Source organism: Sparus aurata, chromosome 2, assembly GCF_900880675.1.
Source record: "Sparus aurata chromosome 2, fSpaAur1.1, whole genome shotgun sequence".
In the NCBI taxonomy this organism is placed as follows: Eukaryota; Metazoa; Chordata; class Actinopteri; order Spariformes; family Sparidae; genus Sparus; species Sparus aurata.
Genome location: NC_044188.1, coordinates 3,676,167 through 3,690,639, shown reverse-complemented (window position 1 = coordinate 3,690,639; position 14,473 = coordinate 3,676,167). Strand labels below are relative to the sequence as shown.

The 14,473-nt window shown below is 44.1% G+C and overlaps 1 protein-coding gene across 1 annotated transcript; it reads right to left on the bottom strand.

Moving 5' to 3' along the window:
• Nucleotides 1-1,499: 1,499 nt before the first annotated feature.
• Nucleotides 1,500-10,810, bottom strand: LOC115574777 (cdc42 effector protein 3). Its single transcript, XM_030406383.1, has 2 exons — nt 10,634-10,810; nt 1,500-4,547 (listed from the first exon to the last, which is right to left on the bottom strand). Exon 2 carries the CDS (start codon nt 4,060-4,062, stop codon nt 3,121-3,123), a length of 942 nt encoding a protein of 313 aa, XP_030262243.1. The 5' UTR covers nt 4,063-4,547; nt 10,634-10,810; the 3' UTR covers nt 1,500-3,120.
• Nucleotides 10,811-14,473: the final 3,663 nt, after the last annotated feature.

The following is a 14,473-nucleotide window of genomic DNA, read 5'->3' as shown; positions in this document are numbered from 1 at the left end:
GAGGGCAGTTATGTAGCCGTTGTGGAGATTACTGCCCCCAGCGGCCACAGTGCGGAACTGCAACACATAACATTAGTAAAGACAGCGTCACTTCTAATACTTCCGGTGAACACTTTCAAAATGAAGTGACGGGACAGCCGCAACCCGGGAAAAAATCTCTCATTATTGATTATTCCTTTGGGGTCAAACCTTCTTCAAGGAGATTAATGTAAAGACACGCACGGCTGGAGTCAGATGTCGAATGAATAAAGCTGTTGGCTAACGTTCTTCTTGCTAACATGCTAATGCTAGTGTCTGAACTCCCTTCGTCAATCATACGTCCCTGGCTTTGCACGTCATAGCGGCTGTTCTGTACAACTGACACGATACGTTAACTTCATGATATATTTTTTAAATTATTCATTTAATTTGTAATTGTTTTAGTTTTGTCCCTTATGAAAGGATTAACCCGGAAGCTGTAGTATGCTATCACAGCTGCCATAACGTGAACTTTACTAATTTAACATTGATGCAGTTTCATATTTTGGCCACCAGATGGCGACAAATACATGTAAATCTAGTGGGGCAGTCGTACCGAAACTCGATCGATGATCAATAGTGATGAAGCGTTTTAATGCCACAATGATAATTAATTAAATAATTCTCAGAGCAGACAATGTAGTAAATTAGCCCTTTTAAGTTGTTTTTTTAGACAAATGTAAGCAATTGGGGAGGAAAAAGAGATGAAACGAGACAATCACTTTTAACGTTTTGAATGATAGTACTTAGCTCCTACAACATGATGTTGATAATCTGTATTCTTATTATTGTTAGTTTTTTTCTTATTATCATCATCATTTTTATTCTCCTTCCTCTTTTCTTCTTCTTCTTCTTCTTCTTCTTCTTCTCCATCAATTATTATACAAACCAAACACAGCTGCAGAAGGAGTGCCAGATGTTACACGTGTATAAAGTCATGACTAATTTCCAACAGCAGTCACTTGATGGCTAATATTAACTCCGACAATAATCAATATTTCATGTTATAGTTTAAAATCTATAGAATGTAATTTAAACATCGTCATCATCAGACAATTTAAAGCCTTTCATTATGTAAAGTACAACAATAAACAGGCTGCAATGTTGTGATAATCTTCAATTTGAACAACCTTATCAGGCATCAACTCAAAGAATCAATGTTGTGACTAAATCTACTGATGAACTCTAAACACTAAAACTGAACATTAGTGCATCATGTTCTTTGAAACATCTAGTTTAAATAGCTTTTATAGTCCAGTTAATATTGTTTTTACATGGTGAAATCCTCACATTACACAAACTGACTGACTTAATCCATTAGAGCAGAAATAATGTTTGTTTTCTGGGACCTGCAAATAGTTTTCAAAATGAAAAGTGCCCATGAACACCATGAAAATACAACTGATGGGACTCTTTAATTACTAATGACTAATAATGTCTGTGTGAGTTTGTGTGCGAAGAATCATCCAGGAGGCCTCCGCTTTCTTCATATCAGCGTTTTATTCTTACAGTGAGATATATATATATATTTATATATATACACAGCATAGATGACATTTGAGTAATAGGCTACTGTGATAATGCAGACAGTTCATGTTCGAGGGAGGCCGACAGCGAGCCACAACATGGAAGAAGAGTGTTCTGAAGAAGAAATCATCTATAAAGCAGCACATTTCTTACATTTCATTAGTTGAAGTACAAGAACAAGTTTCCTCAGTTTCTGTGAGAAAAGAGAAATCTGCCACTGAGTCGTCGAAGCAACTAGACTGTTTATCTTCCATTTGTGACAGAAGGACAGAAAAATAACAAGTTCTTCACATTTCATCTGGTGTCGAAGAGTTGCAGTAAACAAATGAAGATATTTATCTGTCGTCCTCTGAAACACTGCAGGCAGCTGAAACAAGTCGGGACAGAATCTGGCCTGTAGCACTGAACTGTGTGTGCAGAGTGTTACACATGGTTTTAATTCTGCTGCAGAAATACGCACTGATAAAAGTTGTAAAAATGTATTTATTAATAGCTGTGGTTTCCGTGTGAACACATGAGTCCTGCTGCTCCTGACAGCTGCTGACTTCTCCCTCCTTCTCCGGGTCGGTCGACAGACGTCTGTTAACCATTAACCAGCAGAAACTCTCAGCACAGGTCGGATTAACAGGCCGCATGCTGCAGGTGGAGGCTGGTACGTCGTCTGAAGAACGGAGGAATGTGTCGAGGTGAGTGCAGTTCTTCTCTTTGTTAGCTTACAAACAGTTTATGAGTCTGAGGTTGAGCTCTGATGAAGGCTCGCGAGGACCGGCCTGTCGCCTCTGCTGCTGCTGACACGTCCAAAAGTTTAACACCAACGTGAACGCAGCTGCTGAGTCGACAAGAAAAAGACGTTTCCTCCTTCGTCCCTTGTCCTCCTTTAGTGTCTTTCCACAGTCTTTTTTTTTAAGGATTTATGAAATCATGTATAAAAAATACCTGTACAACACTTTAAAAGGGACAGTTCACCCCAAGATTCAACATATTTTCACCTGCAGTGCTTAAAGTTTTCATCCATGTAGATACTTCCGGAGTGAGTTGCAGAGTTTTGGAGATATCAGACGGAGAGAAGTCTCGAGATAATCCGAGATAATCCACAGTCTCAAAATAATCCTGGAAGGAAACGTGGAGGCTAACCGAGCCGAGGAGGACAGCAGTGACGCTCACATCCTGCAACACTCGCCAACTTTGACACCTGGCACGGCAGATTTACAAAACTTGAAAGGAAAAGTTGAGAAAATGTGTCATAATTTAGGAGAATTAGGAGAGAATTGTGAACCACGGGAGAAAACTGGGAGGTGTAAAACGGGATTCCCCTGGAAAATCAGGAGCTGGCAACGAGCCTCTCAGTCATGAGTAGCTGCTCAGAAAAAAACTGAAACAGCTCCTAAGATGATCTGTGGATTATCTTAAGTAGTGAGTCATGATTTCTGGGAAGAGATGTCGTCTCATCGACCTCCATTGTAATTGGTTGATATCTCTCCAAAACTCTGCAGCTCACATCAGACACTTCTAGAGGCACTGCAGCAAAATATGGGTTTGATTTTGCGGTGAACTCTTCCTTTAATGTTCCATTCTTCAAAGCTCACAGCGGTTGTCCTCAGTCTTGAAGCGGTCCATGATACTCAGGACATCCTCCAGGATGGATGGACCCAGATCCAGGTCCAGGTCTAAACCCGCCATAGAGTCTGAACGCGCCACGTTGGATGCGACCGTGAGGCCGGCCGGCTGGAAGGCAGCGCAGGGCGAGTCGCTGCGTTCGCTCCTCAGATCCTCGTTACTCAGGCCGGCGTCAGAGTCCAGACTGAGGCCCCGGCGGACGTCCATGGACCCGCAGATCTCTGACATGGAGTCCTCAGAGGAGACCTCTGAGAAGGAGCCGGAGGACGGGACGAGCCTGCGGATGCTGGGGGAGATGGAGATGTCTCTGCAGGGCTCTGAAGCCAAACGACCAACCACGCCATTCTCAAAGAGCGACCGGGTCGGGTGCTGCTGCCTGTGGCCGTCTGCGTGACCGAAGCCGTTGGCCTGTTTGTGGTTCGTCTCCGCCTGATGGTGCTGGAAGTGGTTCTGCTGGGGGGGCAGGGAGGGAGGCGAGGGGTCGTCCAGGTGGAGGCGCGGAGGTTTGGGTGGCGCCTGCTCGTGGGCGATGAACACGGGCATGGAGATGGTGGTCTTCAGCAGGCCGGAGGAGGAGTGCTGGTAGTGGTAACCGTTGTAGGCGTAGTTGTGCGAGTCCTGCTTGGCGCTGAAGCCGTCGTCCGGGCCTCTCTCCACGCTGTGCGAGCGCGAGTGTCCGTTCTGCGCCCGGGTCAGAGACGGCAGCATGCTCATCTTCCCCTGCAGGAAGCCCACGTCTCCGAACATGTCGCCTTCACCTTCGGGCCCCACGTGGGCGCTGTGACGCACGTCGCCCAGCGGGGGGCTGATCATGTCACCTGAGAGGACGTCGCGCAGCTTCAGCTTCTTCCCCTTCTTGGGAGTTGTGGTTTTTAGGTACATTGGCGTCTTTGCCGGCATTTTGCTCCTGACAGTTGTCTTCTGTCGATCTGAGAGAAGAGGCGATCCTCCTCCGGGTGATTTCACGTCTCAGCAGCTCACAAAGCAAACTCACTCGATAAGAAGCTCGTCAGGCTCTTTGCAGTCCAAACAGACCGATCCAGTCTGCGCTGCTTCTCCAACTGAGTATACAAGTATTTGGGTCGGTCAGTGTAGCGATAGCAACCCCGGGGGTTGTGCCTCACGCTGACATGTGACTCTGGGAGGAGAGGAGGAAGGCCTTGACCTCAGCTCAGCTCCTTCTGTCTCTCTCTCATGCACAGAAAAGCCATATCCAAGCAAACACTGGGTCCTTCTCTCCTCCAAACACGCCCCTTATCTCCGCTCAGATAAAGAGGATGAAGGGATGAAGAGTAAGATCTCTGGCGGCCTCGCCGTCTGCTGCCCGGGTCGCTCGTCTGACTTCTCCAGAAACTTCAGGAATGTGACATCAAAACGTTGCAGATCTGTGAGGAGAAAACAAGAAAAAGGAGTCAGGGGGAGATGAAGAGGGAGGGAGGAAGAGCGAGGGAGGGGAGATGGATGGGGCGAAGGAGCCGGGGGAGGTGATTTACAACCTCCTGTTCAGTGAGCCGGAGGACATATGATGGAAAACACTCCAGGAATCCTGAGTGTTTGCTAAGAGGGGTCTGCCTGCCCCAAATTATGTGTAAATGTGAGACTTGAGGTCTTGCGGGCGTCGAGGCCTCTCTCACAGTGAGTCAGGGCAGAAAATTGGTCACGCATTCCCGACGACCCCTCAGCTTCAGTCGGTGGAAACACAAATTATCGCAGGGAAATTGCTGGTTTTTGAAAAGCTTGTGGCCGCACGGCTCTGCGATCTGTTATCAGGGGAAAAGTCTCTTTCCGACACAAACACTGTGAATTATGGGACGACGCTGCCGGCTCGAGCCTGAGGCTGCTGTGATCTCATGATCCCATCAGCATCCTGAAGGTTACTTTGGTATTTAACCCTTCGGACGTGAAGCGCTGCACTGTTTCATGTCAGAGTCACAGTTACAGTTCACTGGAAGTTTACACACCAACGTAAAGAAGTTACAGAGAACTTTACTCTGCTCATCTGAAGAATACGACGACTGTAAAAAGTGACATTAAAGAACGAACAGTAACTTCTTCAGAGGGAGAGCAGCTGGAGGTGCAACACAATCAACTTCATTAATCATGAGTGAAGTTCTATCTGATCAACAACACATTCTTGCTCTCGTATAACGTTCAGATCTTGTGACACGTCGTGCGTCTGAATGTTCGCCATTGTTTCAGAATAAGAGACGCAGCTTCGACCGGAGCGTGAAACGTCTCAGTGATGATGTTCGTCTTGTGACGGCCGACTCGGTTTACTGAGCAGATTCACGGAGGAATGTGTGACTGTCGTGTCAGTGACGGTTTGGATTCCACAGAAAACTGCAAAACTGACCACTGACATCTAATAAAACTAGACTAATAATATATTTGTCCCGTGTGTCTCTGGGAGCAGGTTTAATCTAAAAGTCATCTTGTTTTTCTGCTTTTTTAAATGTCTTTTTATCAGTGAGGGGATGTAACTCACTACATGTACTCGAGTATTGTGTTAAAGCTCAGTTTTGAGGCGCTTTTACTTTATTGAGTGTTTCAATTTCTGCATTTCAGAGTCAAATATTCAACTTCTTACTGCACAACATTTATTTAATACCTGTAGTTATCGACGGTACTTCTACTAACAACAGTTTACTTTGATACATGACTTCTTTATTATGACTTTAAATTACTAAATACTTTTTACAACACTGGCTCTGATTGTTTCTTTAGTTTAAGGCCTTCACCTTCACATGAAACAGATTATAAAACATTTTCATACAACAGAATCATTTTTGTCTGACGTCGACATCTCAGTAAAATATTAAAGTGTCCCGTTTTCACAGCTGACTTTTGCTGAGCTAAAAAACAAACAAAATATTTGCGTCTCCATCGTTTTATCACCACGTCGGCATCTGAAATGATGGTGTGAACGTTCACACAGGGTTTATATTTAGGTTAGGATGCATGTGTGAAGGTCACAGAGACAAACATGAGTATTTCTCAGGTTTAATGATTATATTTTCGGGGGCTTACGCACAAAAGTTGTTGCTTAAGATTAGTCAAAACAGGAAGCTTGATTCTGCTTTTAATCATAATTCAACCGGTCTCCAAACGAGCTGTATGTTGTTTGTCGTCACGGCCAAATAAACAGCGTTCGCGCTTCGTGTTCTGGGAGAATCTGTCGTCAGTTTCACTTGAGGAAACTTTATTTTTTTGAGTTTCGCAACACAAACTGTCGGTGTTGCTCCTCTGAGAGCTGACCCGGAGCTGGACTTCACTCTTGGTGGGGTCTTCTCGCTTCACAGAGCTCAACAGAACTCATGTGAATCCTCTGGATGACGTTTGCTGCCCCGGGGAACCGATTTCAACACCAGCTATCAGAAGTTTCACATCTCTAAAAAAAACCTCTGTGAGGACAAAACAAGCTAACAGAACTTGAGTCCAGTTGTATAAGTTGGACAGATTAGTGTGAATAACATGAACAAAAATAATACTGGTACATAAAAAGGAAACGACTCAAACTGAATCAACTCGTCTGAAACTGAACTGATGATGACGTCATCACCGAGCAGCCCAGACAGTTAATCCTCCTACAACACTTCACCAACCAGAGACAAAGAGATCGATTACAAATGTTTGTTTTTTTTATTCATGGACTCGTTTTTAGCTCCTTGACTTTGTGGAGATGTCGGTGTCGGTCTGTGAGTTCACCACTTCGGGAAAGACTGAAATATATCAACAACCACTGGACGGATAAATATAAATATAAATAAGATCGAGCGCAACAAACCAGTCGACATATTAATCTCCTCCATCTTTGGTTTATGACCACATTCCTGCAGATCTAACGACCCTCAGTCTCTACCGACACACACCAGTTAACAGCCTCCGGTTCAACAAGTCGGAGAACCGGTTCTGTCCAGGTGAGCCATTGTTAGCAGAACCAGTTGATGCATTATGTGTAACCTGAACACACCGAACAATAAAGCAGCACGTCCACAAAAAGAAGTTGAGCAGGACCGAGTGTGAGTCTGATTTAACGAGACATAAAGGAGACAAAGATGTGAATAAACTGTATATTGTTGATGCGGGTTCTCAGTCACTCAGGTTCTGGTGAATATAAGTGCTGTATCGTAGAAAACCGGACGTGTTTCAGTTTGTTGGAGATGTTTCACGTCTCATCAAAGAGCTGCTTCAGTTCTAAGTAATTGGAGGAGCTGCAGGCGTTCAACTCTGTGTGGGTGTGACCTCACAGAGTCGCTCAGGACGCTGAGCTCTGAGGTTCAGAGTCGTTTGGGCCACTTGTGGGTCGCTGCGACCAGGTGAGCCCAGGTGAGCCAAGGTGTGAATGGCTGCTAAGCTGTCGTCGTCCAGCTCCCTGATCAAAGACGGTGATCAGCTTCACGACTCAATCTGTAAAGTAATCAGTAACTATAACTATTAGATAGCTGAGTAAAATGAACTGTACTCGAGTATAGTTCTACTTGTAGGCGACGTGTTGAGTTAAGATAAAAAAGTACAACATGTTTAGGTTCTGGATTAGTTTGGGTCAGATGTTCAGGTTTAGGTGAAGGATGAGGATGAGTGAATTAATTCCTATCTTTCAGGACAAAATAACTGACAGAACGTAACAAAAGCAGACAATCTGAAGGCGAGCTAATCCTCAGTCTATCCTTTTAATGTGAAAATCTTTATTTGTAATGTTGTATTTTACTTATTTCTCCCTCCCTCCCTCCAACAGCAGCATCCAAAGAAAACAGAGTCCCTCCATCCGACTGCGGGAACATCCAACCCACCGATACATCAGAGAAGAGCTCTGAAACAGATCCGTCTAATTTAAGCCTCTGAGAGTCGTAAAGCACGAGTCATTAACGCGTCTGCTTTCATTTGAAAAGCGGAATTAATGTCACCGCTGCACAGATGGAACAAATGAATCAGACAACTGTGGCAACAAACTAATGAAGAGACGACGTGCAGCGTCTGCTCCTTCGACGCCCACGCAAACAACCAGACCGTTAAACAAGACAAAACCAGAAACACAATACAAATACACATAAACACAACAGCCGTGTAGAACCGAGCCAGTCAGAACCGGTTCAGGAGGGTGGAGTCGGTCCTGTTGAACTGTTGAAGAGACAGTTTCTGATGTGTTGAGTGTGATTTGCTCTACAGCTGCTCCTTTAAAGGAACAGTTCGTCCAAATACCGTAAATTAAATCATTAAATCTGTTGAAACCTGCAGACAACAAACCACAAACCTTCATCATCGCCTTCTTCACCGACATTTCTGACACTGTTGTCCGACACAAACCAACGGCTAGTTTTGGATAAACTCGGGCTGTCGCTCTCTTCAGTTTGTGGCCCAACAGGTGCATTTTACACAAAAAGGTAAACGAGGTAAAAACAGAAGACTGTGCAGAAAATATTCCAAGATGTATTAAACAAACTAAGTTTTCAAACATGACCGGTTTCCTGAAGTTAGACATCAAATCTCACCCACTTATTGATCCCTTTTGATTGACCTACATGCCCACAACACACACACACACACACATCTATACATAGTCCCACAAGTTTTCCAGTGAATGAGGCAAGATGTGTTTGTTTTTCCTACTGTTCAGACCTGAAGGTTCCCAGGTCTAATCTGCCTGCCACAGATTACACACACACACACACACACACACACACACACACACACCCTGCTACCCCCTACCATTAACCTGAAGCTAATCAATTTTGGCCCGCAGGACAAACCACCCTCACTTTCCAGAGAACACCAGCCTGACGCTCCTTCCGGTTCCTGATGCGTCACCTTTCCTGAGAGCGGGAAGTTGGAGGCGCTGCTGGTGTTGCAACCTCCCACAGAGGAGCTGATCTGACATCTGTTTCAGCTCTCAGGCTCCACTAACCGGACAGAGAAACCGGGGAAGTCTTCAAACGCGACCTGACGCGCCTGAACGCACCGCGGCGGCACCGCTCCTCATTGTTGTTATCACCCGCAGCCTCTTGCGTCATGCGTAATTGCGCACAGCAGGAGACTGTTGACAAAAAGCCGTTTGCTGGTCTGCTAATCCGTTTGTTGTTACCATAAAAGTCGAGATGACATCTAGTTTACAAAGATGTTTACCACAGTGTTGTATACTGTGTGTGTGTGTGTGTGTGTGTGTGTGTGTGTGTGTATAATATATCCCATTTCTTTATTTTTGAGCTTTTCTCAGCTCAGACTGGAAACTGTTCACTGTGATTAAGATCATATTCATCTGCAACTCTGGTGATATAATACTGTGTTTCTACTAAAACTGAGAGCAGGTTTTTCTCCACTAGCTTCACCAATGAACCACTGATAAAACATAAAATAAAACAAGAACTGAGCGCAAAGATTCGAGAAAAAAGAAAAAGAAAATTGCCAAACTCGCATCACCTCCCTGCTCCTCAGTGTGTGTGTGTGTGTGTGTGTGTGTGTGTGTGTTATGTAACTGCAGCCTGTGAGATCATCTCTGTCCTCCTGAAGGATCTCCTGGTTCTGCCTGATTGGTACCAGTGGAACAAACGTACTAATCCGCGCCGTCAGTCGCAGACACAGCACAGATATTTCCAATCAGCGCTGATGAAGATAAAAGTGCTTTTGGGGATGAAACGCTCATTACTGCCCCTCTAATCCCGTCACAGACCCTTTAATAACTAATATCAGTCGGTTCTTATCGCTTCACGGTGAGCTGTTTTAAAATGGGCCCACTGTAAGATCTGGTTGTGCAGGTAGCAGCAGGAGTCTGGCGCCCTGCCGGCTGCTCGGACCTCCTGTCTCCGGCACCAGAGGAGAGTTTATTCCTGGAGTCACTGCAGGTAGCGATAATTAGCAGTCTGAGTCACTGGGTGCGTTTAAAACTATCTTATAATTCAGCATATATCTCATTTATCCTCCATTTATTTTTCTGGTTAATGCTGCAGGACCGCTTCCACTTAATCTTCTTAGAAATTAGAGCACCATAATCTAGATTGGGTCAGATTGGATATTATAAGACTAAACCGTGCCGTGTGACACTGATGACACTCTCTCAGAGGCGATAAGAGGATAAATCACTCATACGCTCATGAAAACATCTCATCCAGGCAACAACAGCAGATAATATTTCATAAAAATCCTCATACTGTCGTCGTAAAGTTCACTCTTTGGATTAAAGCAGCCTTTTCTCTCCTGTGTTTGTCGGACCAGCTGCGCGCTCGTTACGCACGCTGGAACCAGAAGGGAGTGTCTCGCACATGTAGCCGAGGCTTTTCGTGTTGACAAATAAAAACGTTACTCTGCTCAGTGTTCCTTCTTTTTGTTGCTCACACAATAGAAGAAAAAAGAAACAGAAGCTCTATTCAACAGGTAGGCAGCAGCGGTCACACACCGATCACCGACCACTGACCACTGACCGCATCCGAACCCGTGAGAAAACCCCCACAATAGAATCCTGGAATAATCAGATATTTACCTCTCAGGGTGAATCGTGTCTCTGTTTCGCTGTTCGGGAATAAAAACTCTCTGTGGCTGATTCGTAAAATCCACCGGCTCGCACTGACCTGAGCTCCGGGCAGGTAAACCTCTTACTGACGCTGGAGCGCTCTGGACTGAGACAGAAGACCGAACCTCGGATCCTCCTCGATGACGGAGCGCCGTGAAGACAGCGGGAGTTACCTGACAACATCCGGTTAGACATTTCAAAATAAAACCTTAATCTGGCAACGTTCTGCTACTGTTTTAACACCCTGGGATTCAAGAGCCAAAAAGAAAAATGCAATCAAATGATTGAGCATGTATGCGCATTTATTTATCTTTATTACAACATCTTATATTAAACACTGCATTTGTTCACCAGCTAAAGTTTTATACATTATAATAAACCAGACAAAGTACTTTATAGCTTTTATTTAACAACCTGATAATGGAACAACATCACATTCAATGTAAATTGTTTTGTAATAAAGAATAAAAGTTAATTTCATAGACGAATAAAATCATGAATAGAGCATAAATTAACAAATAAATTAATGAATAAATATGGGCTACAGATGTTTATATATGAATATTTATATAAATGAATACTTAAATACTAAAATAAAGTTAATATCTATAGATCTAAAATCTCATTTTATTTGTGATTTATTTATTTATGGTGAACATGAAGTATTTATTAAATAATAATCTATTTATTCACTTATTTAAGTGCCTTTATATTCGTCCCTTTAAATTGAACAATTAACCACATCATTATTAAAGTTTTTAAGTATTTCATTTTGGCCCTTGAACCTTCTGTAATGAGTGTCTTAATAACAGTGCGTGTATTATATTGCCAATGCCAAATATAACGTGCGTGGTTTTATTTTAGAAGAAATAATTCCTAACTTCCGGTTTTACTTTGGTGGACGCTCGCCGGTTTGACACAGCAGATCTCAGAGCAGCGAACCAATCAAACAGGTCTTTAAATCAGTCGGTGATCAGACTCACCATCACGGTCAGAAACACGGTGATGGAGCAGAAACACCTCTTTGATTGACAGGTGTGAGGTAGTAAAAGGTCAGAGGTCAATGTTCTGCTCAGTGCCGCTCTGACCCGTTTTTCCTCTGGCTGCAGGTGAGACTGATAAATCACCTGACACCTCGCAGCAGATCAGAGAGCAGTTCTCTGTTGATCTGCTGTGACAGGCAGGCTGGAGGTTTTGTATCAGTGCATCATTTTATTTCAGAGTTCAGGTTGTTGAATTCAGTTTTATTTCAAAATGTTTAGTTTCAGTATACGTTTTATGTTTGTATTAAATATTGGCGACATGATTTAACACGTTCAGAAGAGGGAGGCTATCACAAAACTTTATGAAGGTCATTCAGGGCATTCCAGTCTGTTATAACTTATATATTCAAGATCGTGCTTGTTTTGTTTTTGTTTTGTTAAACTATGATAATCTCTCTCACCAGGCATCGTTATTGTTCTCATCTATAGACAGACATTTGTTCAGAAATCCTGAAAGTTGCCTGTTGAAGAACTCATTAAGCGTTGCAGTCTGAAGCGTGCAGCTGCCTTTGTTTGAGTTATTTAAAAAGCTTTTTAAAGTTGCACCGACTGAGTGCATGACTCTGAGTGTTTGATGATGGGCTGAATCAAAAAGTGGGTGTGCAACCGAGCTTAGAAGAAGTTAGAAGACGCTTTCTTTTCTGCACGTTTGGCCACAAAGCGGATTTTAAAGCTTGACAGGATGGATTTGTGAGATCATGTGTTCACGTGCCTCAAGGTAAGAAAAGTACAGTGTGAGGAAATATTTCAGGCTCAGCGGACTCAATAAATTAAAACATGATGGGGATATAAAACGTGTCTCGTCAGCAGGACTGCGCCAACACTCAGATTTCAATATCTTTTACCTCTCTCATCCCTTTGGTTTTGTTTAATATAACGCGTGTTATTGCCTTGCTGTGAGTCTCTGATATTGAAGTGCAAAGTTTGGGGTGAGTGCAGATTTGAATACCTGATGTTTGGCTTTCGGCAGCAGTAGCAGCAGAATCTGGGTCAATCAAATCGTCAGCTTTGTGCTCTCACAGTTATAAAGTCTCTACGTTACGAGGAATAATTAAACATTTAAATGGGCCAACAAATTTTTACTGGTGGCTCAGTGGAGACCTGCTGGAGCGTAAAGTTTGAGGTTGGCACCCGAGCGTAATTACAGCGAGGTAATGAGGATCTAACAAATGGAGAATGCAGACGTTGGCTGTTCGTAGGTCAGACTGCAGACGCATCTTGTTTACAGCTCCTGTGGGATGCCTGCAGGGCAAATTAAACCCATTCCCCCGTCACTCATCCACTGATGTGTGCTTTGTTGCTCGTCTGCAAAGAAAAACCTTTTCCACTGAAGCAGCATCACGCAGTAAGACGGCAAACAAGCAGAACGACCTCCAGACTACGTGAGGTGTAGCTTTAAGGTTTTGGGTTTCAGAGTCGAGATTTACGGCACAACTTCGGCTACTTACAGTCACACTAAGAGCTTTAACGGTGAGACGTGTGCCTCCGTCAGCTCAGACAACCCAGTCGTGTCGTATGCCAGAATAAACTGCTGGTGTTGGTGCAGTGACATATTAACTAGGTGAGACGGCTGTTTGAGAGCAGTTTCCTGTTTTTACCGACGATTTTAGCCAACGTCTGGATATTTCGAGCCGCCTTTGTGGCAAGAAGTCGGAACGCTTTCCAGCTGTGTTCGTGGTGACAAAACCAGGTATTTTAAGCCAGAGCATCATTTTCTCTGAGCCCAAACCAAGTTGTTTTTTTATGCCTAAACCTAACCGGACCTTAAAGGAACAGTTCACCCAAAACCAAATCATTCTCTCCTCACCGCCGTGCCGATGGAAAGTCAGGTGAAGTTTCTCCCATACGACTTTTCTGAAACTTCACAGATAACTCGCTGAGGTCGAGTACGTGCACCCACTTCAGACGGGTTGCACACTCACGCTTTTATCTCAGCAGCTGCAGTGAAGATTGCGGCCAAAAAAAGAGTGTAAATAACGTCTTTTCATATCAGTTTGAGATCTCAGGGCTTCCACAGACTCGGATTAAATATTCAACACATCTGTGATTTGCAAAAAAACGTGCAATGTCAACATTTACTCTGGCGCCTGAGTTGTTTGTTCTCTCTCCTTCAGTTTCTCTCTTGCAGCAGTTTTACCTCTTTTGGTTCCTTCGGTGCACATTGAAGTTGAACCTCAGTGTTTCTGGACAAACACAACGAGAACACAGACTCTTTATTTCTCTCACTCACTCACTCACTCACTGTCACTCTCTGTAAAGTGCTTGGAGCGGACTGGAATGTGTAAACCAGATAAGTAGTGAATTAGTCTCCAAAGATGTGGTTATATCACACAGCAGGGACTGGCTGACTTCAACGCACACACAGATATGACATCACTAAGTAAATCAAGATGTAATCAGTGCAGAATGGGGAGGGTCCACATGAGGATCCGTGAATGATCTCTCTTCTAGCTCACACTCCAGCAGGCCCCATGGCCGGGCTCCAGACCCCCAGGTGAAGCCCCATGCTAAGACCCCCGGAGAGGCTGCTGTTTCTCCAGCTCCGAGTGGGGGGTGGAGGTTCATGTGTTCCCCGACTGAAGTTAACCTCATGAAGCAAGAACCGAGGGACCCACGAGTCGTCAGTCTGTGTTCCTGAAAAGTTGCATAAGAGCAGAAGGAAGCAGAAAATCAAAGTTAGAGGAAAACGGAAAGGATCAGAGGAAGAAAGAAAGAGATTATGTTTGGTCGCTCTTTGTAACAGGGCACCATCTCGGTGGTGTAAACC